This window comes from Metopolophium dirhodum, chromosome 4 (assembly GCF_019925205.1).
Source record: "Metopolophium dirhodum isolate CAU chromosome 4, ASM1992520v1, whole genome shotgun sequence".
Taxonomy (NCBI): domain Eukaryota; kingdom Metazoa; phylum Arthropoda; class Insecta; order Hemiptera; family Aphididae; genus Metopolophium; species Metopolophium dirhodum.
In genome coordinates this window covers 6,039,818-6,065,240 of record NC_083563.1, presented here as the reverse complement: position 1 = coordinate 6,065,240, position 25,423 = coordinate 6,039,818, and the positions used below count along the sequence as shown (strand labels likewise).

Sequence of the window (25,423 nt, the reverse complement as noted above, 5' to 3'; positions counted from 1 at the left end):
TATGTATAGGTATAGTCAAATGTATAATAGAACACTATATAATACGAGGATTTGCCACTTTAAATATGAGTGTGGTGGCAAAACCACTTTAAAAATATAACTATACCTATAGTTTAAATCTTTGTTAGGCTAAATTGACTGGGATCGATTTCTTCTCTTAACAATTGAAAGCAGATCTTATGAAAAAAACATTAAAGTTGAGATATTTAACCTAAAAATATTCACAGGTTCGTTAACGAAAATTTAGTGAAATTATGTTTTACATACACACGATGCAGCAATTATTATTATGTGGTACATTATTGACTATATAATTGTACCTTATATTATATTTTTATACATAAGCTGATTTTAATTTGACCTGTCTGAACTTTTATTTTTTTCTTGTTAGCTTCATAATCGTCTAAAATGCTATGTTTAGAAAATAGTAAATAGTATATACACACCCTAATCATAATATCCTCAACACACACTATTCACTCTTGATATAAGGGAACGTTGTCACAATCGTTGTAAATTGTGTGCACTGGCACTACCAATATGAACATATAGGTACGCGTGCAAAATCCAAGTACAAACGTATTGGCAGTACAATATCATAATTATTTTCAAAAGCGGTAAACTCGAATTTCGTCAGTTGAATAATAGATAGACATAATATTGGGTAGGTAGCAATAAAAGAGTTAAAAAAAAAACTCGTAATACGCCGTCAAACACTCAAACGCGGTTTCCTTGTCCGGTGGCTCTGCAGCGGCTATAAACGACGACAGACACGGTCGGAGAGGGCCGCACACCGCGTAGTCGCACGATACACACACAAACACACATTTATATATATTAATAATAATTTCGAGTACTTTGAAGTTGTGAAATATTTCACGCTTAGTGATCGTTCTATCGTGTTGGGGAATAGAAACGTAATGACGGATGACCGCCGAACGAACCGTGACGAGCTGAAATTAATGACCAACGAGACACTTCAGCTGATGTGTTGCACCGTGGAACAGTAGGTACGTTTTATAAACACAAACGTAATAATAATAATAATAATAATCATAGTAATAATAACGCAACACCACAATCTTATAGAGGTACTTCTCGAAACAATAAGCCGGACGGACTAGTCTGTGGATAATGTGAGTGTAATAATATTATTATTGATCGTGAGCCTAATCGTTATATCAATATTATACAATACAACGCAATATTATAGACTATTATATAGGTATTGCTTCCGGTAATGATACTAAGCCCAAGTATTTTAAATATATATATTAATAATATGAACAGCACAACATGGAGCCAACGATTATATTATTATGTTTAGAAAATGCTTATATATATTATATTTGTTGAAAATGTCAAATCTCGAATGTAAATTATCGACTTACAGCAAAAAATAAAATCTTTTTTGTCTAAGTATTCCCGTATTCTGTTATTATTTTGAATAAGTAAATTGATGTATTTTTACGGATTATTAAGAAAAATAATTGACATGCAAAAATAAAAAAAAAACTTCGTTACCTGATTGATTTTCAAGTGTTCAAAAAAAACCTTATTGGATGTATTAAATATGATTTTAATGATAAATCATTGAGTACGATGAAAAACGATTCTGAGTGAAGTCATTCAGTCAGCTTGTAATCCATACTAAGGATATTTTATTATATATTTATATCATATTATATGTATTACTATAAGTAGGGCTCGGATTTATATGTAAATATGTATTTTTACTGTGACTTGATAAATTAATTTAGGTAAGTGATAAATTCGTTTCAAGCAATTTCCAATGTAATGAACTATATTTTATTTTACATATTTTGTCATAAGTACATATTTTTACATTATTCTCAATAATTCTATTTTTTCCTACATATTTCGAAAATTCCACCAGAACCAATAATTACTAGATTGGGGACATGGTTGAGAATTCAGTCAAATACTATTGCGAAAACTTTGAAAAAATAAAAGATTTTGTATCAACGTTGGATTCTACTTCAGCAGTTTTTATTCAAAAAGCGAAACATTTATTAAATATATATGATATTAAAAATAATTTAATTTATATATCTGTTAATTTCGGATTTTTAGAAGATACAATAAAACAACTAGAAACAAGAAAAATGACTTTAGTTAAAAGTTTAGGACTTACAGAAGAAGTTGAAAAATGCATAGAACAAGTACAAGGACCCTTGGGAGTTGCAGTAAAAGAAAAAATGCACAGTGTATTATACATAAAAATCCTGGTTTGGACAGTCTAAAATTAATTAGAGATACACATTGCGAAATGAATGGGGTAATATTGCCGGTTGAACTCACTGCTTTGGACATTGCAAATATGAAATTTGCACCCATTACCTCGGTGGAAGTCGAGCGCTCCTTCAGTCGGTACAAATCTGTGTTACGACCAAACCGTAGATCATTTTGAGCATGTATATGATATCTCATTGCTTTCAAGATCAAGATCAAGATGAATAATACTAGTAAAATAAGTAAATTAGATAATAATGTCATTTATAAAGCAATTTTTATATTTTTTTGCCAAAAACAAATCTTAGTATTTTGAAAATTTTAATGTGTATGTAAAACATATACGCACTTATAAAAAGTTTCAAATCACTATATAAAATACGAAAAATATTTTTTGAATCACGACAAAATAACCATTATTTTAAGTATATCAAATGTAAAATTTTGAACTTGGTGTGTTTATTAAAAAAATTTTGCTTTTGTATTTTTGAGATTTTAAATAAAGATTTGATGAAAAATTAATATTTGAATTACAACAATAAAACAAAATCTGGTTTTGTGTATGTAAATACCCATTTTCCCATGTTTTTTTGTTAATGTTATTTCCGATTATGTTGAAAATACTTAGAACTTTTAATATTTTGCTCCCTGAAGTAGGTACAAACTAGACTCAAATTGCTACCTGAAGGTTGAAACCACCCTCAAATTAGACAATCAGCATTGTGGAGCATTGGAACTGATCTAAAAGGTTATGAGTTATGACTTATGACTAATGATTCTGGAATTTTAGGGAGTGGATTTTTAGGTTTTTCATATATTTATTGACTTTATACAGCTCAACGAGGAGGGGATAGATTGTGATTGGCTTAACGATTACAGAATTCAAAGAAAAATATTTATTTTGTTTATTTACCAAAATGTGTACCTACTGATTCGGGATGGGTAAATAGATATAGTTTTATATTGGTTATTTTACTTTTTTTAATAAACTAATTTTGGTATTGAAACTTTATACGCTGGTATAGCTAACTATATACGCTGGTATAAGTACGATTTCTACTAATATTATCAAATACATTCAAATATACTTAACTTAAAGCAAAACGTATACGAAATGGTGGGAAAATATAATAATATACAAGCTGTTAATAGTAATTTGTATCCCGACTACAATGTAAGGGGGGATAGCGCCTAACCATCCGTACGACTGGCGTCAACAGCGCTTCCGGTGTTAATTTATTTTGCCAATAGGCGTTTTAAGGTGATATAGTATCACAAAATCAACTAAATTAAATTTAGATAACACACATTAAATAGGTGAATTTTACATTTTTTAAATATAAAAGATTTCAGGTTTTTTACTGTTGATTTTCAAGTAAGTATAAAAGTATTGATCTATGCACTTTAGTTATTACTAGCTGGTATATCCATACATTTATTAGGTACATAAATAAGGATTAGAGTGAAAAAAATGCATACCTAGTTCATAATAGCTATAGGTATTAATTTATTAAGTTTCTATATACTTATTAAATATAGGTATCTATCTATAAACTATAAAGTATGATTATATTTAATGATTTTATTTCTAACCTAAAATTAGGTTTATACTCTTTTTATTAGATACAATTGCATAACAGTACCAACATTTAATTAATAATTTGTGTAGATAAGAATTTCGTCAATAATATGACGTACACTATGATTAAATTGTTGAAACTAATAATATTTGTTTCGTTATGATTAAGTAATTATTGTATCTAATGAATTTTGTACAATGTCAGCTTGTTTAAATAATTAATTATATATCATGATTAAAAGTATGTACTTGAGTACTTACATGCATGAATATTAAGTACACTTTAAAAAAAAATTATAACACGCTATGATGCGGTAAATAATTCTCTAACTTGCTTTCTGTTCACATATTTTAATTACGATTGACGAATGTGAATATAATTTACTGTTACCAGTGACCTTGTGTTTATTTTGTAATTTATACGTATATGATAAATTTGAGAATAACGATACAATTACATTTAAAAGTAGCAGCCAAATTAATATATATGTGAATTTTATAGATTTCAGCACAAATATGTCGAGACCCAAGATTTTATTGGCGCACAATGATTTTCCACCAGCAATCATTGCCCAATTGATGAAAACGTAACGTATATTATATTTAATTTAAACCATGTTTGTATGTTGTTGTATTTATTATTTACACAACGTTATTATGTATATTGTAATCATTAAATCTGATATACAATATATAAATCAATTATAGGTTTAACGTAAAAATAATCAACAAACCCATGGTCGGTACCACTTATGAAGATCTATTAGGTAACATTCCCGGTACCTTTGGATTGGTTATATCTGGGTGTAAAATACCTGTAGACGAACATTTGATCGAAACAGCAGGTAAATTAAATACTCTGAACAAAAAAAAAATAATATATAATTATTTAATATTTTAATATTTCACAAGAACTAATCGTTCAAAAGAGTAACCTAATGTAGGCACCTATTGCCATACAATAAAACTAATAGGTACATTATATTATATATAATGTATTAATTGCATGTAATTATTGCATTGCATGTGCATTATTAATTGTATGTAATGTGTATTTTAAATTGGTAAAAGTAATAAGTTACACTATTATATTACATACAAAATGTAGTGAAAAATTGTCTTAATTTGTCAAAGCTTTAACAATTAAAAATGAAAATTATATAAGTTATTAACTAGAAAAGTACAAAATAATTTCCAAATTTTCGTGCGGTGTTGACGACTTTTATCAAAATATGAACTTTGGCTGATTATAAAAAATAATATTTATATATAATTTACCTATAAGAATATACCTATTAATATAACTATAAGAACAACTTATGTAAGATCTTAAATTAAATGTCCAATCTAAAAAAAAGCGGGTAAGTGGATGTCGCTCTGATGTACAGTAAGTTACAATTGGACCACTGTATAATGGATGGTCTTCAATTTCAATTCAATGATATAATATTATGTACCTACACGAAAAACGATTCTGACCGGAGATGGTTTGTTATTCTTGGTTATTTAATATGTAATTTCGTCCAAATTTGAATATAAAATAACTATTAAAAAAAAGTAATTTTTTATATTCTTTAGATTTTTTGGTTACAGAATAAACTATTTACGTGAAACCTTGTTTTAAATGTTAAACTCTTAGCTATAAAAATGATTTTCTAGTTAAAAATTTATAAAATGTTACAGTAATTTGTTTTAAAGTTACATCAAAAATCAAAATTGGTTTTGTCGAAAACCATTCCCGTTTTTCCTAAATTTATTTTGTTTTTCCCTGTGCTTTTAAAAACATTTTTTTTTTTTTTTTTTAAGGCTTATTCCGGGTAATTTAGACCCATGGCCGCTTCCACTATGCCAATGCTCTTGTTTCTCCATCCCGGATTCCTGGGAGTTTCAGATCTACTTTAACACGGTAACTCCACCGCTGTCTTGGTCGTCCTATTGGTGTTTTCCGATCTGGCTTCCACAGTGTGACCTTGTTTGAAAACAATTGGTTAAGTTAAATTTTGACTTTCTGAATGCACCAACTAGATTCAATTTCCCATCGAACAAGATACTGTTCAAGAAAATCGAAGGCGTTTTACTGGCCCAAACGGTGATGAGTGATGACCACGAATTAAGATATACAGGATACGAAACGGAAAGGTCTTATCAATGTTTTTCTGAAACCCGTACCTTCTTACATTGCGGCTAGACTACTAGCGCTTTATAGGATTACAGTGTTAACCGGGAGAATAATGAGCTATTAGTTCCTTATTCTCCCGGTTAACACAGAACAATCTTATAAAGCGCTAGTAGTCTAGCCGCAACGAGAGAAGATGCGGGTTTCACTTATCACAAGTTCGTTTCGTATCCTGTATATCTTAATTCGTTATGATGACAGACATAAGTATTAAAAAAAAACCCACATCAATGTAAAATCTATAGTACATTCATTGCTCCGCTCAGAATCTAAAATGTATGAATTTTTAATTTCAAAATTATTTACATAATATTTTTGTCTAATTTCTTAAAAATGTGTACTTAAACGTTTTAAAAAGAAAATTGTTGTTATTTTTTATGTTTTTTTTATTTCCGTAAGAAAAACTTATTAGGAACTTCGTATTAAATTTCGAAGCTTTTTATCTGATAAACTAATATTTTATCATGTAAAAAACAAAAAACAAAAAACAAAAATTAAAAAAAAATGTACATTTTAAATAGGTTTCTGTAAATAGCACAACATTATCCAAAATATTTCAAAAGTTATTTCATATCTAGTAAAATATGCTATTATGAATATTTAGTAAAAACTTATCAGTGGTTATAATTTTTAAATATTACTATAACAAAACAAAATCAGCAACATAAATCTACATAATATTATAATGTCCGAAAGAAATATATTAAATATTAATGATAAAATGTATTGTACATTGTAGGTCCTAGTCTCAGGGTTATCAGTTCAACATCTATGGGTTACGAATGCGTAGACACAAATGCTCTGAAGAAACGAGGAATTGTGTTAGGAAACACTGTACATGCCACTACAGATAGAGTCGCAGAACTCACAGTTGGTCTGTTAATCGCTACGGCAAGAAATGTTCTCGATGCAAACCAACAGATGAAATCGTACGATTCAAACATCAGTAGTATACTTTTAATTTTTACTTACCTAGTAAATAATATTGAACGATTACAAATAGAAAATATATTAAATATCATTGTTCTTAGAAAAAGAAATTGTAAACCATTTTTGTTGAAAGAAAAGTTTTGATTTTAGATTCTGAGTGGAACGATGAATATGTATTGATTTTACAATAATGTAATTTTTTTTTTTTAATTTCTTAATTTTTTTTTCTGTCTGTGTACACGATAAGTAGTCGAAATAATGCTTCGATTTTCAACTTCACTATCTTGTTCGATGGAAAAGTGAATATTGATAGTGCATTGGGGAGTCAACATTTTTAATTCCCTATAGTTTTTAAAAGCGAAGGGAAAAACCACATGCAAATTAAGGAAAAATGAAAATTTTTACGCAAACTCGGTTTTTCACAAAATCGATTTTGGTTTTTGGTGTAACTTTAAAAAAATTAACGTATATACTTGAAATTTTCAGTGGTTGTTTATATTTAAATTTTCTATACATGATAAAATTTTCAAAATATTTTAATTTGTTTTGAACTGTTTAGGAACATTTTCAGTTTCCAATTTTATTAGTATTTTTTTTAATGAATGTCAATAAAACTTTATTTGTTAGGTAAAAAAGCTTGAAAATTGAATACAAGGCTCCTACTGTATTGTTACATTGATATTTGAAAAATATTAAAAATCCTTAGCCACAGTTTTTTATTTATAAAGTTCAAATCTTGACAAAATACGGAAAAATCATGAAAATCACGAAAATTACGAAAATTACCAAATTTATTTTGAGTTGAGAATTCATAAAAATGTTTCTTTTTAAATCTAAGATTTGAAAATGTAATACAAGATTATTCATAAGTTTGTCTACCGTTATCAAAAAAACTTTATAGTTAGTCATCGATTCCTCCAATAATACAACCAGCAATTAATGTAATACAAACAAAAAGTACAATTTAAAATTCAATTTAAACTTGATTTAAACCTGTAGGCATGCAATATTAGGTACCAGTAGTGTAGTAGTTGTTGCAGTGTATAATAATAAATAATAATACATTTATAACAATGATAAGCATTCGTACGATTTTAGAGGTAAATTGCCAACATCACTCGGTACTGGCCTAACGAATTCCGTAGTCGGCATAATTGGCTGCGGAAACATTGGTATTGCGGTGGCAAAAATGCTGAGCGGGTTCAAATTGAGTGAACTGCTGTACACAAGTCGTAAACCAAAGCCCGAGGGTAAGTGAAACAATTTCTATTTTAAAATACTGTTCGGTTTCAATGGTTACTTTTTTATTTGTATGTGCCATCAGTGGAATGCCTCGGAGGACAATTGGTGTCGATCAACGATTTAGTTGGACGCAGCGATTACATTATTTTGGCCACGGTTTTGGTGCCCGAAACTATGTATATCATAAATAAGGATCGACTGGCACTCATGAAGCCGAACGCTGTGATAATCAATGTGGGTCGCGGCAGTAAGTATAGTTATTTACAGAAATAAGTAAATAGTAATATATAACATTAGTACGAAGCAGGAACCTATAATATTATCATTATAATTTATAAGCATAATATTATCGTGTTGGTATCAATATATTAATTATGCACAAGAACCCGGAAATAACTATAATAAAATTTGAATGATGCGTGTTACTGGTCTCTGATAAAAAATAAAAAAATTGAAGTTTGAAACGTGAACTCAATTTCATTCTGATATTAATATGTTAACCCTTCAATGCGTGATATTTTTTTTTTTTATCAATTAAAATGTTATAAACTAATTTATCTTCAAGGAGTTAAGGAAAAATAATTAAAAAAATCTTGGACTAATAGTTTTTTGTAGAAAACGAATTTTCAGTTTGTTGCAAATATGCAACATTGCGCACCAAAGTCATAAATATTTTTAATACAACTATATTCATTCCATCTTGGATATATTTTTATTAATTATAAGAATAAATCATAATAACAAAAAACATATAATATTAGATATAAAAATTACAATATTTCAAAATATATAATAAAAAAGTGATTGTACAATGTACCTATACAATCAAAACAAATATTTAGTTATAATAGTAATATTAAAATTAAAATCATAAATGAGTTCATCCATCTTGGATATATTTTTATTCATTATAAGAATAAATCATAATAACAAAAAACATAAACTATTTGATATCAAATTTCAAAATAAATAATAAAAAAGTGATTGTAAAATGTACCTATACAATCAAAACAAATATTTAGTTATAATAGAAATATTGAAATTCAAATCATAAATGAGTTTCAATTTTTAAATAACAGGTTTTTTTCAACATAACAATACACTTTTCAATTAAAATTATAAAAATATGTAAATAGTAATAAAAAATTTTCAATATAAAAAGTTGTAACACATCCTGTTATAAAATAAAATAAATAAGAAATATTATACACTTATGCGCAATGTTGCATAAATGCAACAATCTAATAATGATCAACATATCAATAATACCGTTTAGCCAGTTAATAAAATTATTGAAATAGTAAAATACATAGTTACTTACTGTGAATAGAATTTTTTTTACTACTTAAATGTAATTAAAAACATTTTTGAAAAAATCGTTTATTTCGCCATTATCAATGATTTTGTTTATCACGTTATTATCAATAATATTATTTTAAAACTGTGTATACTTGATAAAATCAACATGCCACTGTTATTGAAATAAAAAAATAGATATTATTTAATCCAGTAGAGTGCTCCACATATATTATAATTACGCAATATTATAGCCATAATAAACGAAAAAAAGATTGTTGCAAATATGCAACAACACCCATATTTTGATGATTGAATTAATGAGTCATGTCATTCTGTAGTAGTTATGTTAAAAAATAAAATTGTATTTTATTCTAGTTGTAAGTTTGTGACATACCTAACAAACCTATACATTTTTTTGATAAACCTTTGTGTTATACAAACCAATTTCTATTTTGGTTTCGTGTATAAAAATTAAATAGCTAATATTTGGTCGCACAAATCCAGATTTGCTTACACTCCATTAGGTACCCGAATTCCAGTATCTAGATTGTTCTAACGGTACAGCATAATATATCAGTAATATCCATGCTCGTATTTACCATTTGGTTTATTTGTTATTAGGCTATCTAGGTTAATAATATAGACATAATGAACAAGTATCAACAATTATTTAAATAAGTCAAAACAAATAATATGTCCGATATCCAAATACCAATTTTCTACTGTTCATCTATAAATACAAACTTAAATGTTAAAATTAAGGTGGTGGGTACTAATACTGTAGAGTTAATTCACGTTATTTTATAGAATTAATCAACCAAGATGATTTGGTCGATGCTTTACGGATCAAACGTATTCGTGGAGCCGGATTAGACGTAACGACTCCAGAACCTCTTCCACTGGACCATCCTTTGATGACAATGGATAACGTTGGTAAGAATTTCTTTGCAGTGAGTTTTAATTGTGATAAATAATTATTTATATCAACGACTAAGGAGACATTAGGGAGAAATTGTGTTCTATATAATATTGGCTATAACCGTCGGTCCTATGGTCCATTTTGTAAACTATTATAAATTAAGGTTTTAATTTATTTGTATTAGCATTGAACAATATTTTGACCAATTCGCTATCCGGATTACAATTTAACCATCAAAATTTTGGATTCAATCCGTATCATCCGGATTATTGGATCCAATCCATTAATTAGACATTTAGAATAAAATGGACTAGAGGTAAAATGTAGAAACCAGAAAGTTTCTATCTCTATATACAGTGGCGTAAATTGAGTCAAATTTCTGGTGGCACAGAGACATATTCTAGACCTATAATTTCCAACACATCAATAATCCAACTTCCTAAATAAAATCTTTCCCAATAAAAAACTATATATTTCTTTAAATAATTTATTAATTATAATTATAATTATTATTAATTATTTATTAATTATTTTTTCTTTAATTTATTATTATAATATTAATAAAAAAAAAGGTGGGCTAATGGGTGTCGCTCTCCTGTACGCCTGTATATTAGAAGTGGGTCACTGTAATGGATGGTTTTAAATTTGAACTCAATGATATAATATCATTGTATAAGAAAAACGATTCTGAGCAAAAACGTCAGCCAGCCTATGATATTACCAAGTATATTTGATGATATTATTGTGAATAAAGTAATTTATATAATTACCTATTTACGTGGAACCTTGATTAAAATTTTCAATCCTTAGCTATAAAAGTTGAACATTTTATAGATTTTTAACTACAAAATAATTAATACATTTTAAATTTGATACATTTTGTCAAAATTCGAACTTTAAATCATTATAAATAAAAATTGTGCCTATGTATTTTCAATATTTTTCAACTGCTATTGTAACAGTATATCAGGAGCCTTGCATACAATTTTCAAGCTTTTCTACCCGACAAATACAATTTAATTGATATTTATACAAAAAAAAACTGAAAAAATTGAGAACTGACAATGTCCGTAAACAGCTCAAAAAAAATCAAATTATTTTCAAAATTGTATCGTGTATAGAAAATGCTGATATAAGCATTCAGTGAAATTTTCAAGTATCTACAGTCATACGTTTTTTAATTACAACAAAATAAGAAAATCGTTACACGAGAAATCGAGTGAATATCGAATGTTGTAAAAATATGAATTTCAAACCCTCATAAAAATGTAATTTGACTTTCTTGTAGACATTTTTTTTTTTGATAAAGGTAGATAAACTTATGGATAATCTTGTATTACATTTTCAAATCTTAAATTGAAAAAGAAAAATTTTTATGATTTCTCAACTCAAAATAATTAGCTAATTTTCGTAATTTGTCCGTATTTTGTCAAGATTTGAACTTTAAATGCTTATAAAAATAAACTGTGACCAAGGATTTTTAATATTTGACTGAAATATAAACTGAAAATGTTCAAAAATAATTTAAAACAAATCAAAATATTTTGAAAATTTTGTCATGTATAGAAAATCCGATTGTAAACAACCAGTGAAAATGTCATGTATATACGTTTATTTGTATTAGAGTTACGCCAAAACCCAAAATTGATTTCGTCGAAAACCGATTTAGTGTAAAAATTCCCATTTTCCTTAATTTTTATGTTGTTTTTCCCGGCGCTTATTAAAACTATTGAGAATTTTAAAATTTGATTCAATACGACGTCTTGCTGTCATCTGACATTTGACTTTTGTGAATTGAATGAACATTGATCCAGTGATAACACACTATTTAGGCGGTACAATGTTGATGATAATATACTTGTACCATAGAATAACGTCATACTCTGTGATACTGCCATAGTAAAATACAGAATTCTGTGGTTAGTGGTTACCATAGAATATAATAATCTAATTATCAATAGTGGTTGAACTATATTTTAGAATATAGATAGAGTAATAATTTAATAGATAATATCTAAAATTAGTAAAATTACTATTTTGTACCTGTTTATATATCATATATATCATATATTTCAATGATTTTCTGGTGGTGAAAAATATACCTTTGCACCACTCAGTTTACGCCACTGAAGAGTCATCCTTTTAAGGAACACTAGAAACTATATAGGACGTACTGAACTTGTAGGATGTAACATTTAAAATGTTTAATTAAAGAATTGTAAAAGATGAATGTGCACGTCATTCTATATTTATTAATATATAATATATATTATTTTATACATATTTAAATATTAAATTAAAAAAAACGGGTAAGTGGATGTCGATCTGCTGTACAGTACAAGTGGGTCAATGTATTGTATTAAACTTGATTTCAATGTTATAATATCATTGTATATGAAAAACGATTTAAATTAATATTATAACAATTATGTATTCGTTGCTATGGCTTTTGCTCCGCTCAGAATCTAAAAATATTTATGAAATAGTAGGAAAATATTCTTTGTTAATAAATCATTAAAAATTAAATAAATAATAAAATAAAAATGACATTATTATTAGGATTGTTAATCATAATCCAGATTTATAGCATTATCTGTATTGGTAATTACTAATTACAGTCGGAATTTATATCATAATCCGAATTGGTAATTTATATCGTTTAATTTAACGCTTTTGTTTCAATCGGGATAGGTAATTCGAATATGGAGTGATCCAGATTCAGTGCTCAGTTCTGATTTGTGTATGCTTCTGCATAATTGGACTTTAATTTTGGGTGACTGTAACAGTAATGTACGTTTTTAATTCAAAATAAATTGTACAACCTTGTCAGTTTATGAATAAAACTAAAATATTCTGTTACGCAATTTTTTGTATACTTCAATTTTACAAGTATATATTTTAATTTTAGTGATGTTTTGTAACAAACCTTCATTTTAAATAATTTCAATAAAAATATGTTGATACATTTTTATCATAAGGTTAAAGTTGAAACAACATAAATATATTTTAACGAAAATAAAGATATTGAATATTTAATTTTTTAACCTTTGATTCATTGGGGAATTTTGAAATTTCGAACTTAATTTGGCTATATTAAAATAGTTAGAGTTAGCCTGTATAAAATAAAACTTAATATTTTTACAATTTTTATAACTATTATTATCTTTTCAAATTACATTTTATTGGGCTTATAAAACCACGTGTTTGAGCGTCTTTGCTAGACCCAGAAACGACAGTTTCGAGTGATTCAGCTGATACGTAGAGTCGTATGTATACGCCTTACATATCATGCATTTATATTACGCTCTAACCCTGCCTACATATATGTACTTAAAATAATAAAGTATATGTATAATGAATTATCATTAGTATTTCGAATGATGTTCAGGTATCTGATGTTTTATTTTAGTATTTGATATTTTTACTTTTATTTAAAGATATAGGTACCATAAAAACGTTAGTGCATATAGTTAAAAACTATAACTTCTACAAAAAAAAATATATTATATTATATGTGTTGGTACCTATGTGTAATTATTATTTTCAATTTGTGTTTTTATTTTTTAGTCATCCTACCTCATATTGCTGGAAGAAACACTATTGAAGCTGCTATGGAAAAAGCACAGCTAACTATCGATAATATTTTTGCAGTATTCAATAATCAACCGATGCCCTGTCAAGTAAAACTATGATAGTATATTTTAAAAAAAATAGTCCAATACAATAATTTACAGCATGCATGCATACTGATAATGTGCATAAAAATATGTAAATAAAAATAAATACTATACAATAAATCAGCAACTTGTTTTTTTTTATTTCAAGTACATATTTGAAAGATTCCTGAAAATTTGATTCACTACGATAGTTTTTACCTCAGTTCTTACGTCTCAATGTTTTAAGTATAAACAATAAACATTGTAGAAGATTTTAATGAAGAAATACAATTTACTGCCAATAAAATGATGCCGTTCAAAAGCTATAAGTATCAGTGAAGTGTTGTTCACCAATTCCAAATCTTACACCTAAATAATGATGAACTAATTTACTATCTAACAATCTGATTGACGAAATTTACTACAATGGTTTGAAGGCACAAATAGTTAGAGACTAGAGAGCAGTGGTTGGCGCTGTCAAGATCCTACATGGACTGTAAGAGCTGGGAAAAAGAAGAAGTTATTTCTTATTAGAGAAATATAAAATAAAGTTATATAAAATTATGTAAATGTAATAAATATACTATAGTATTCGAGAACAAAAATATACTAAAATCATGGTGTATTAAGATACATTCAGACTATACATCACTAAATTGTATACCTACAGTTTAAACATTTTGAATTTGGTCTATAAATCTCTTTGCAATATAAAACAGATTAAAATATACAATGGTTTATACTTTATAATAGGTATATATGTACATAATCTTTTTATTCCTCTTTCACATCCCAATTCATTATAATTTTTTATTACATTTTTAACTTACAGTATTTACTTTTGTTATTTCATTTGGAACACACCCGTAAAACAAACACTTTATCATGGGTATTGTTTATTAGGATGAACATTGTTAAACAAAATCTTTTATTACCTACTTTTTTTTTGTCAAAACATTTCGTATACATATAATACATATTCATAAAATATATAATGACTCTCAGGTAAAAACTTTTAACAATGACCATTTTAAAAGTTCTCTCTGTTTGTATTAAATCAATGTTATTCTATAGCTACCTACTACAAAATATATTTAAAATAACAAATAAACGGTTTTCGATTTATGCAGAGCGTTATATAAATAGAAAATAATAATTGTGAAAGCGTGTATAGCGCTAAAAAAATATTATTTAACCAACATCAATTATTGATTTTTCTTTAGGTCAATATAGATATAAAAATAGAGTTTTAATATAATCTATACAATTAATATATGACGAATTCAATCGTACTGAGTGATGATATTAATAATATTTAATATGACTCATAACTTTATTCACAAGTCATAATTGTTTATAATTTCTTCCATTTTAGATTCTGAGTGGACTGCGGAACAATGAATGTATTAATTTTACAATGACGTGATTTTATTTTATTTTATTTTTTTGTGTCTGTATTATACTTACATGAAAAGTAGTAGAAAAAATATTTAGATTTTCAACTTTGAGGTTGCGTAAAATTGTTTACGCAAAACCAGTTTTTTTTAACAAAATCGAAATAATTTTTTCTTAAAAACGAATAACTATGTAGTTACTTGAAATTTTCACCAAATGTTTATCTACATAAATGTATTAGCATTTTCTGTACATGATAAAATTGTTGACGCTTTTTGAGCTATTTATGAACAATTTACATAATATTTTCTTTTGTTTATTCTTCGTTAAATGTCGATAAAAAATTTTCGTTTGGTCTTAAAGCTTGATAATTTCTACATATTATGATTTTTTACATACTAACTAAAAAAATTCGATGATATTATATTAGTCACTTTTTTATAATATACACGTTTAAGGTTAGAAATTTGATGAAATTCATTCAAATTTTAATTATGACTAAATGATTATTTTATTATTTCCTAATTTCCTATATATATATTTAATTTGTTTTTGTGTAATTTAAAAATATTATTTGTGGACTATATAACTATAGAACTACAGTTCTTGAAATATTTAACGTTTTATTATATTATTATATTTTATACAATCAATGCCATTTTCAAATTCAATATTTTTGGTAAGTACAAATGTACTACTGTATCACTTTTAGAAAAATAAATTACTTTAATAGCAATATAAATTTATTTAGAATCGTTTTTTCTGTATAATGATATAATTTTATTGAATTCAATTTTAACACATCCATTACAGTGACATACATGACACCTAATGTAAGTTTCACCTTACAAAAACGGTTTCCACTTTCCTACCTTTTTTTAGATTCTGAGCGAAGCAATGATTGTATTGATTTTACAACGATGAGTGTTTTTTTTCTGTCTGTAAATATTTTTTCCTGTTAGAAATAATGCTTCGATTTTTAATTTCAACATTTTTTCAGATAGGAAAATGAATCTAGTTGGTACTTTTGAGAGGTCAAAATTGAAAATTCACAGTATAGTTTACAAAAGTAGTCCAAAAAAAAAAAAATAAGGAAAAACAGGGGTTTTTAGTTTTTACGCAAATCCATTGTTGACAAAATCAGTTGGATGTTTATATTATCATTTTCCATAAACCATACAGCTTTCGAAATATGTAAACTCTTTTTGAGCTATTTATAGGCTAAGAAAAAAGTTGATACCTACTTTTACAAAAATATTGTACGATATTATATTGTCATTAATATTTTTATCGTATTATTGATGAAACCTTTTAATACTAACCAACATTGAATAACATGACGATTGACGATAGAACCTTTTCATACTTAGCTACGTAGAGTTACGTAAACTTATCAGATTCAGAATAAAAAAGTTCTGTCGAACTACAACTATAATCACGGTTCAGTAATTTGGTACGCTATTGCATACAGTTATAATAGTGTACTGATTATACTAATAGTCTGAGATAAGGTTTTCAATAACAAGCTAAATTGTTTGACTCTATATATAGATATAACCTAACCTATAGGTAGTTATTGTATGGTTAGCGTCGTTCGTTGAATGAAGTTAATTCGTATATTTTTCTTCAGTATCATGGATACACTAGTGGACGGTATGTATATATTTTTTTCACTTAGTTTTGCATGTACAATTTAAGTCATATATATATATAAAAATATTTAAATGTGTAAAAAACATTTTTTTTTTTTTTTAATTATTAAGGATACGAAAAAAAAGTAGTTGTAGTAGAGGTTTGAAGTTAGTGTTATCTATTAGCTTAACTTGTCCTCTAGTTGCAACATAGAATTTATTATATTTAAAAACTATTATATTTTACAAATTCGTCAACAATTATATGTGACTTAGATACAAAGAAAGAAGAAGACGAAGCAGCTACATCTAACGGAGAACCTGTCAGTTCCAGTGATTCTGATTTATATAATATGTAAAAAATTGTATATTAATTATACTATTCAGATAATTTTTTTAAATAAAAAAAATATATAACGTATCGTTGGAATTCAAAAATTTGGTTTAAGGACTTTATGAATGCACAAGGTAAAAACTGAATTTGAAAATGAACTATAAGTATCGGAAAAGTAAAATAGTTTTATAAATAAATAATTTTGTCCTGCTAAAAATCCTTTCTGGAACACTGTGCGACGTCTTCTCGTGGTATAGGTAATGAATAATGATTATTGAATCACGGTGACAGATACTAAATATTGTTCGTTCAAATTAATTATTCATTCAATTCAACATAAAATAATTTACACAAAAGAAATGACATACTTGGCATTGTTCCCTCGGAACTTGGGTTTTGGCCTAATTGTTTTCAATACGTTGCATGTGTTTCGAATGCCAAAATGTCATGGTCGTGTTTTCACGATAACATAATATTATTATTATTGTTATATTGTACACAGACTGATGTGAGGGCGCGATGATAATATTTCATAGAAGCAATCTCCGTTGGAAAATACAAATAACTATCGTTTACATATTATTATATTTTATATTAATTGTCAACTCACTAGGCTATAACTCAATTTTAATTTATGACGATTTTGGCTACCACACATTGACCATCGGGCATATTTTTTACTATTGGCCATGCGTATTTTTTATAGGTACTTACTAACAAACGGCCGCAAGAAAAAATTATGATAATATTTGTCTGAATGACCCAAATACCCAATGTCAAAGGCGTAAGTATATGGTTAAAAATCTGGTAGGGCCTAGGAATATCAGTATATTCCAAAGAATATCAACCTGCACCCCAATTACTATTTAGGTACATGGTTCACTTATACAGTTTCAATTTGGGAGGAAAGCTTTTAAGATTTCTGTAGGGTCTAGTCCCTCAGAAGTCCCACACTTCGCTGTCCATAGTTTTATAACACAGTGTAATTAAACATATTTTGTTAATTTTTCAAAACGATTAAGAATGTAAAAAATGAGTTTTTACAATGGTATTGTGAAATTAATCCTTAATGGTTTTACAATCGAGCAGAATTTTTTATTTTAATCATCATAATAATATGAATAATATTCAATTTATGCATACAACGTAAATTATACAATTCACTATTTGGTATAATACAAGAACATATTCCATCGGTTGAATTAGAACTAACTGAAATAATAGTAAACAAAATACATTTGAAAATATGTTTTAATATTTTTAAGACCTTTAATGATTTTAGTACAACATTTATATAATATATTATCATACATGCCTAATGGCTAATATGATTTAAGCCCTAACGTTGCCTAAGCTATTCGTAGAAAATTGTTTTAATTTTACAGACGTTAGACATAAGTAATATAAATATTTTATGATGTTTATGATTTTGGCAGTTCTACGGATAAATCAGCAATGATGTACGATATAACCGCAAACATTGCAGTGTTTAAGTCTAACGAATCTGGATCCTCGACGGCCATCGTATCGGCTTCTGTATGATGGTACCAAAAGTATTTTTCGTTTCTATTCAACAAACTCAAACCGGGTATATTAATGTTTTCAAATACTTCGATATCCGAACCAACGTTGTATTTGCTGGATTGCATGGTAGTCGCATTGATGGAGTCAAATAATCTGAAATTATTAAATCAATAAAAATTAATCAGTTTATGCATAATTAATATCATTTTTATTTTAACACCATTGTATTTTACTGACAAAAAATAAAAAATAAATAAACATCCTCAATATTATATTGATAGTTACTTGGCCACTTCAACCATAATGCACGCTGATGTTTCAGAACCATGAAACTCAATTCCATACGGTTGAAACGTCCCTTCATCCGATTCAATGACCAAATTAAATTTTTCAAGTTCTGATTTATGTCCTTTTAAGTACGCATAGGCCCCTATATATCCTTCTTCTTCAGCTGTCCACAATAAACATCTGTATGCAAAGAGATACAAATCACCATCAGTATCCATTGTAAATTATAATATAGATAATATTGTATAGATGTATAAAATACCCGACACATATGACGTTTAATACTATTGAGCAAATAATTCGTAATTTATCAGGAATCAAAATATTAATAATACATTATTACGCAGTATACAAAATATGAGTATCTGAATCAACCTTGCACATATTTTTGTCCGACGTTTTGTCAGTATCTATTCCTACAAATTCAAATTTCAGAAAAAAAAAGTATCAAAATGAAATATCCCTAATTAATTGTTTTATATGAATTCGTAAATACCTATATACTATGCCTAAATCCAATTTAATATTTATAAAACGGATATTTGAATTTGGGTAATATTTAGATTTTAGACTATGGAATAAAGCGAGAAAAATACAAAAAAATAGCATAAAATCCAACATGAATCCATAATCTATATTATCATATACTGTTATGTTTTTTAAGCTACTTACGTGTAATATACTACCTACCTTATAGATCTCTTAGGTCGAAGTTCGAGATTTTTCAGTACGACGAGACTATTCCAGCTTATAAACGCACCGCCACCGTCGTCCATCGCACCTTGACCCACGTCCCAACTGTCCAGGTGTCCCGATACCAACACTATTTTATCGGGTTCTGTCGTGCCTTTGATTTCGGCAACAGTGTTCCTGGATGTAGCGTTGGTAAAGAACTTTGAGTCCATTTTCAAAAAAATCTCCAATTTGGTGCCTATACCACATACGTTAAAAGTGATATGATATATTATTATTATTATATATGCATACAGCTATTAATTATTATACATGCATGGTGTTTTATAGAAACAAAATTTTAACTCCACTAAACGATTCTGGATTGATTCTAAGCTTTCAAGAAATCCTTTTTTAAATCCTACGAGATTTTTTTCCTAACCTAATCAACCCCCTACCCCTAAAACAAGTTTCCCGTCAATAATGGCCACCCATTTATAATAATATATGACGCGTCCTGACCTCGGTTGTACATCCTGTACAAGAGTTCGGCGTCCTCGACCGTGATGCAGGCCGTCGGTATCTTTTTCACGCCTTCGCTGTAACTCTGATGGCCGGCGTGCGGTGTGTTCAACGAGAACGGAGTGATGGATCGGATCAATGTGGCCACGGCACCGTACTTGGACGCCTCACTCGCTCCCATCGACCTGTACACCACAGTTTCAGAGTACGACACGTACGGTTGATTGTACACGACGATTTTTCCGCTGACCTGACAGATGTATTATGAAGATGCGTACTTTATAATATATATTTTAAGATTATTTTTTACATATATTAAATTAATAAACACGCGTAGAGACAGCGTTTCGTCAGTTAATAAAGATAATATTATAATATATAGGTCATGACTTATAGATAATACCTGTGACGATTTATTGGAGAGATCGTCGAACGAGGTGACCACCACTACTTCAGCCCTGATTCCTTCCGGGGCCGTGCTGACACTGCCACCCAGCCCCAACATCGCCAGGTTCTTGAACCTAGGTTTCACTAACGCAGCGTTTTCCTTACGTCTAAAACCGTAATCGAACAGTATAATATTATAATATACAATTATTATTGCCGAGTATAATTATTAATGTTTGACAATAATTATTGTTTTGTGTAATAATAAATATATTGTTATGTTATATTATGTACCTACATAGTACCAATTTATTTATGTTTGTGTACACTTTACAGCTATAATATTGACTAGGTACCAAAATGTAAATTGATGGGCAAATAGTTTGAATTTATTCCAGTTTTACATACCTATTTTATATACTTAGAATATGTGTAATTATTATTATTAATTCTTCCCATCTTATTATTATATAATATTTATGTAGGTAACATTTCAAATTATATTGTGAACTATTAACACCCGAATGTGAATTATCTGAATTTTTTTCTATTTATATTGTGTAATTTTAAAATGATTTATTTATCGTTTTGATTCTTTCAAAATGTTCATAACATTTTTTTAACTAATTCCAACTAATTTTAACATGCATTTCGGTTTGGACTTTATTAAGAATAATATTCAACCATTTTTTTTATTTTATTTTATTTTTATAAATATACGCCAAATGGCTTTTTACATAGGTATAAACAAAAATGACAATGTATATATAATTGGTTATAACAACAAGGTATGCATAGGTTAGGTAATAATTAAGATTGACAGAAAAAAAACATGTTTGATTAAGGCCAAAGATCAATATTATTATTATTTAACGAGCGCATGGCTCTGACTAAGGGATCGTTCATCGAAAAGTAATACCTTAATGTGGGGAGGAAAAATGGCTCATGTGATCTGGTCTGAACACTTGGTACATGTAAACTAATGCGTTTCAGGAGTCTGGATGCATCCACCCTACCATGAAGCAAGTTGAACAACAATAGTTGGTCAGCTCTTTCTCGTATATTTTTAAGAAAACAGGGTTTTAATTTTCTCATGACTGGCGTGTAATCGTGCTGGGGGTGATCAATTTTTAGTAAAAAACCAGCAAGGCCAAGGAAGCGAGATTGAACTCTTTCGACAAGTTTGATCTTGACCTGAAGGTATGGATTCCAAACTATCGATCCATAATCCAAGATTGATCTAATAAGGGAACAATATAGAGCGACTAAGCAAGGCGTGCTGAATTGAATTCAGTGGAATGTCGACGAATAAATCTTAAAATTGTTAAAGCCTTACAGGAAACATAATCTATATGAGATCTAAAGGATAAAGTCAGTGTGTATATAAATCCAAGATCTTTAGTCTCTTGAACCCGTTTTATAGGTATCCCGTTTATTGTATAATAAATATCATTTCATGATAGACGGTGATTTTGTATTGACATTTTTTTTAAAGTTATATAATAATATTAACTGTAATTAAGTTTTTTTTTATTACGACATTAGTGGACAGTGGTAACCAAAATGTTTTTTTAATTTTCTATGAATAATATTTCTTTGAGCGAAAACCAAATCACTCTTTTTTGAGTTTGGGTAAAAAGGGTTGATTTTAGGCAAACACGTGCAAGGCCATATTAGCTGCTACAGCAGTATAATATTATTATGAGCCCAAAACCGTTTGATATATTACACGATGTATAGTGTATATTATGTATAGTGTAATAGTGTATACCTTTGCCATCCCGTGAACATGACGCGTTCGGCGTGCACATTGTCCAAGTTTTCGGCCCTCAGTGAGTTCATCATGTAGTCGATGGAGTTCTCGAGGTTTGACGTGCCGGCCAACCGTGAGCCGAACGTATCTGTGAACTCGGATAAGGCGGCCCATGTCCTGCCCTTGTAACCGTTCTTATCCTGGACGTACGAGAGCACGCGTTCCACAACGGGACGATAGCTGGCGATCTCATCGCGGAGAGAACGGACTAGTCGGCATTTACCGGAAGACGCTGCCGTCAGCGGCGGGATGAGCAGGGCCAGTAACAAGACAACCACCGCGGCGATCGGACAGGAATACCGGAAACGACGAGAAGTCATGTGGATTCCGCCGTTTGCTGCTAACGCGAAGTACAATAATATAATATTCGGTCCAATACGATTGCACACTTATTACCTTTTTACCTGCAACGAACACAGCACGATTTCGCATTTTTTACCATTTTAAATTTGAGAAAACCTATCGCAATAATTGCGAAATGTTGTTGGCTTAAATTAATATTATAGTTTGATAAATTCCCTAAACTATAATAATAATTAATAATAGGACTATAATATGATATTACTATGTACGTATCTATTTGTATATTATATTCCTACCACATTGCAGTAATATTGTATGAATTATACTACCTATATAGAATAATATACACGGTATTATAATCAGTTTAATACTTCGATACACGTTTAATATGTTTATACATGGTGATTAATTTAATGTAAAACAATCATTATTTTTATTAATTAGTGTGCTATCGTGTTACGCCCATGTTATTAGTATACATGCCTGCGCCTACCTACGACTGAGCTGCCTAACTATATAACTACTACCACCTACCTGTAGTGTTATAATCGGGCGCGTCCGCGGTCCGTCGACTACCCGTAGCGTTTTACGCGCGGTCCGCGACGGAATCAAAAACGGAAAACTCGAAGCACCGGACCGGACGGCGGTTGTTATGTTACTGCGCCGACACAACATCATCAACACTGCAGTCGATGTATTATAATTTTTTTCAACAAAGGGCGACGACTCGTTCCCGTACGTACATCTCGCTGAGCAGATAAACGAGATCATAGTACGTATAGAGGTACGCCTATCAAAAATTATAATGCGAATGTAACGGTGAATCATTATGCGATGACGATGTTATATCATTATTATTATCAACATTTCAATAATAAACACGCACACGCACATCGGATATGGCTCGGCTGACTTGCTGCCGAATTTTAAAAAATATCAACTACACGACTATTGTAAATAATATAATTTTGTATATCCGTCTATTACATATGTGAAAAGATTAACACCAAATGACGATTATCTGAATTTTTAATACCTAATATACATATTATATTATCTTCCTAAAAAAAAAAAATGTTGACACATTTTTAAAATACGTTATAATCTCGTTTTTCAAAGACTATTTTAAAATTCAGGTCAACCTCGGAATTTTGATAATTCTTGACCTTGTAATATTTATTCAATCAACTATCCGCAGTATCTAGTAGCAAGTATCCGTAATATAATATGTAAATTGTAATTAGTACCTATGTATTAGAATTCCTATACTTGATAACATTTTCAAAATATTTTGACTCATTTTGAGCTGTCTACGGACATTTTCAATTTTTTATTTTTTTTTTCAGATTCTGAGTGGAGCGAGGGGGGTCATTTTCCATCACAATAATAATGTCATTGTTTATACTATAATATTATAGACTTGTGGCAGATTCACCCAATTTAAAATGTAAAAATAGCACAAATTGATCTGTCTAGTTTATCAATTATTGTAATGGGTAACATTATACCTATTATATTATATTAATAATATTAAATAATATTTATTTAGGTACCTATAAAAGCACCTATATAATAATTTATAATATATTAATATACTATGTTATAAAATATTAAAACGTTTGAGTTTATTAAAAAAAAATAATGTATAATTTTCTTTTACATCAATAAAAGGTATTAAAAAAAAAACCTAAATTTAAAATAAAACCTTTTATTTAAAGGTATTATTTTTGGTCTTAAACAAACATAATGGTTTTTTTTCTTTAATTATTATAAAAATGTCTATTGATGGAATTGTTAGTAAATTGAATTTTCTGCACAACGTATTTATTATACCTATTTTAAGTATACTGCACACACTAATTATTAAATAAGTGTCTAATATATGCCATATGGTCTAACCTGCGCTATCTGTGAGTGGTTAACGGTCATGAGTATACTCGTCCTGTACGACAGAGTGCATAACATTTCTAAAAAAAATCCAAATGTTGAAAAATACATATTTTGTTTTTAATAGGTAGGTATTTACATACAAATCAAAGTTGCTGAATGCATAATTTAGAATTTTAAAATTATATTCTAAAGAAGTACGGCACGCAAAAATAAGAACATGTAGCAAAACAAGTTACGGACTAAATTAATATAATTTTTGTACTTCTACATCTTGATGTCTTAGTAGGATGTATACTATTAAAATTCATACAAAAATATTAAAATATTAGGTTTACAAATTACAATAAAATTATTATCAATATTATTATTATTATTATTACTAGCTGATCCCGTGCACTTCGTTACCCGTTAAATGTACAAACTGTATATGACTCAAACTTTGTTCAATGCGTTATTTAATATTCGGCATATGATGTTCTAGATTGTTCTACGACCAAGTTTGTCGTTTTTACTTAATTCCACCTACGGTGGATTAATATAATCAATTAATACAAAATCCTAAATACAGTCAATCCAAATTAATGATTTCATTCCCACAAACAACTTATTA

General features: G+C 28.4%; 2 protein-coding genes across 11 annotated transcripts; one reads left to right on the top strand and one right to left on the bottom strand.

Moving 5' to 3' along the window:
* Positions 1-878: 878 nt before the first annotated feature.
* On the top strand, positions 879-14,198 carry LOC132943007 (glyoxylate reductase/hydroxypyruvate reductase-like). Of its 8 annotated transcripts, XM_061011761.1 has the most exons (9): positions 892-1,010; positions 1,090-1,136; positions 4,335-4,419; positions 4,541-4,677; positions 6,748-6,937; positions 8,037-8,188; positions 8,263-8,427; positions 10,287-10,412; positions 13,966-14,198. In XM_061011761.1, the coding sequence occupies exons 3-9, from the start codon at positions 4,349-4,351 to the stop codon at positions 14,088-14,090; spliced, it is 966 nt and encodes a 321-aa protein (XP_060867744.1). In that variant the 5' UTR covers positions 892-1,010; positions 1,090-1,136; positions 4,335-4,348; the 3' UTR covers positions 14,091-14,198. The 8 variants fall into 8 exon arrangements, with proteins under 8 accessions (XP_060867745.1, XP_060867744.1, XP_060867747.1 ...); XM_061011762.1 differs by lacking the exon at positions 1,090-1,136 and having other exon boundaries at positions 879-1,010; XM_061011764.1 differs by lacking the exon at positions 1,090-1,136 and having other exon boundaries at positions 913-1,006.
* Positions 14,199-18,647: 4,449 nt separating this feature from the next.
* Positions 18,648-23,615, bottom strand: LOC132943766 (carboxypeptidase Q-like). 3 transcript variants are annotated; one of them, XM_061012857.1, is made up of 7 exons: positions 23,458-23,615; positions 22,579-22,957; positions 20,824-20,974; positions 20,421-20,670; positions 19,917-20,157; positions 19,224-19,406; positions 18,648-19,091 (listed from the first exon to the last, which is right to left on the bottom strand). In XM_061012857.1, the coding sequence occupies exons 2-7, from the start codon at positions 22,938-22,940 to the stop codon at positions 18,836-18,838; spliced, it is 1,443 nt and encodes a 480-aa protein (XP_060868840.1). In that variant the 5' UTR covers positions 22,941-22,957; positions 23,458-23,615; the 3' UTR covers positions 18,648-18,835. The 3 variants fall into 3 exon arrangements, with proteins under 3 accessions (XP_060868840.1, XP_060868839.1, XP_060868841.1); XM_061012856.1 differs by having other exon boundaries at positions 22,579-23,024; positions 23,458-23,612; XM_061012858.1 differs by lacking the exon at positions 23,458-23,615 and adding an exon at positions 23,017-23,030.
* Between the last annotated feature and the right edge of the window lie 1,808 nt (positions 23,616-25,423).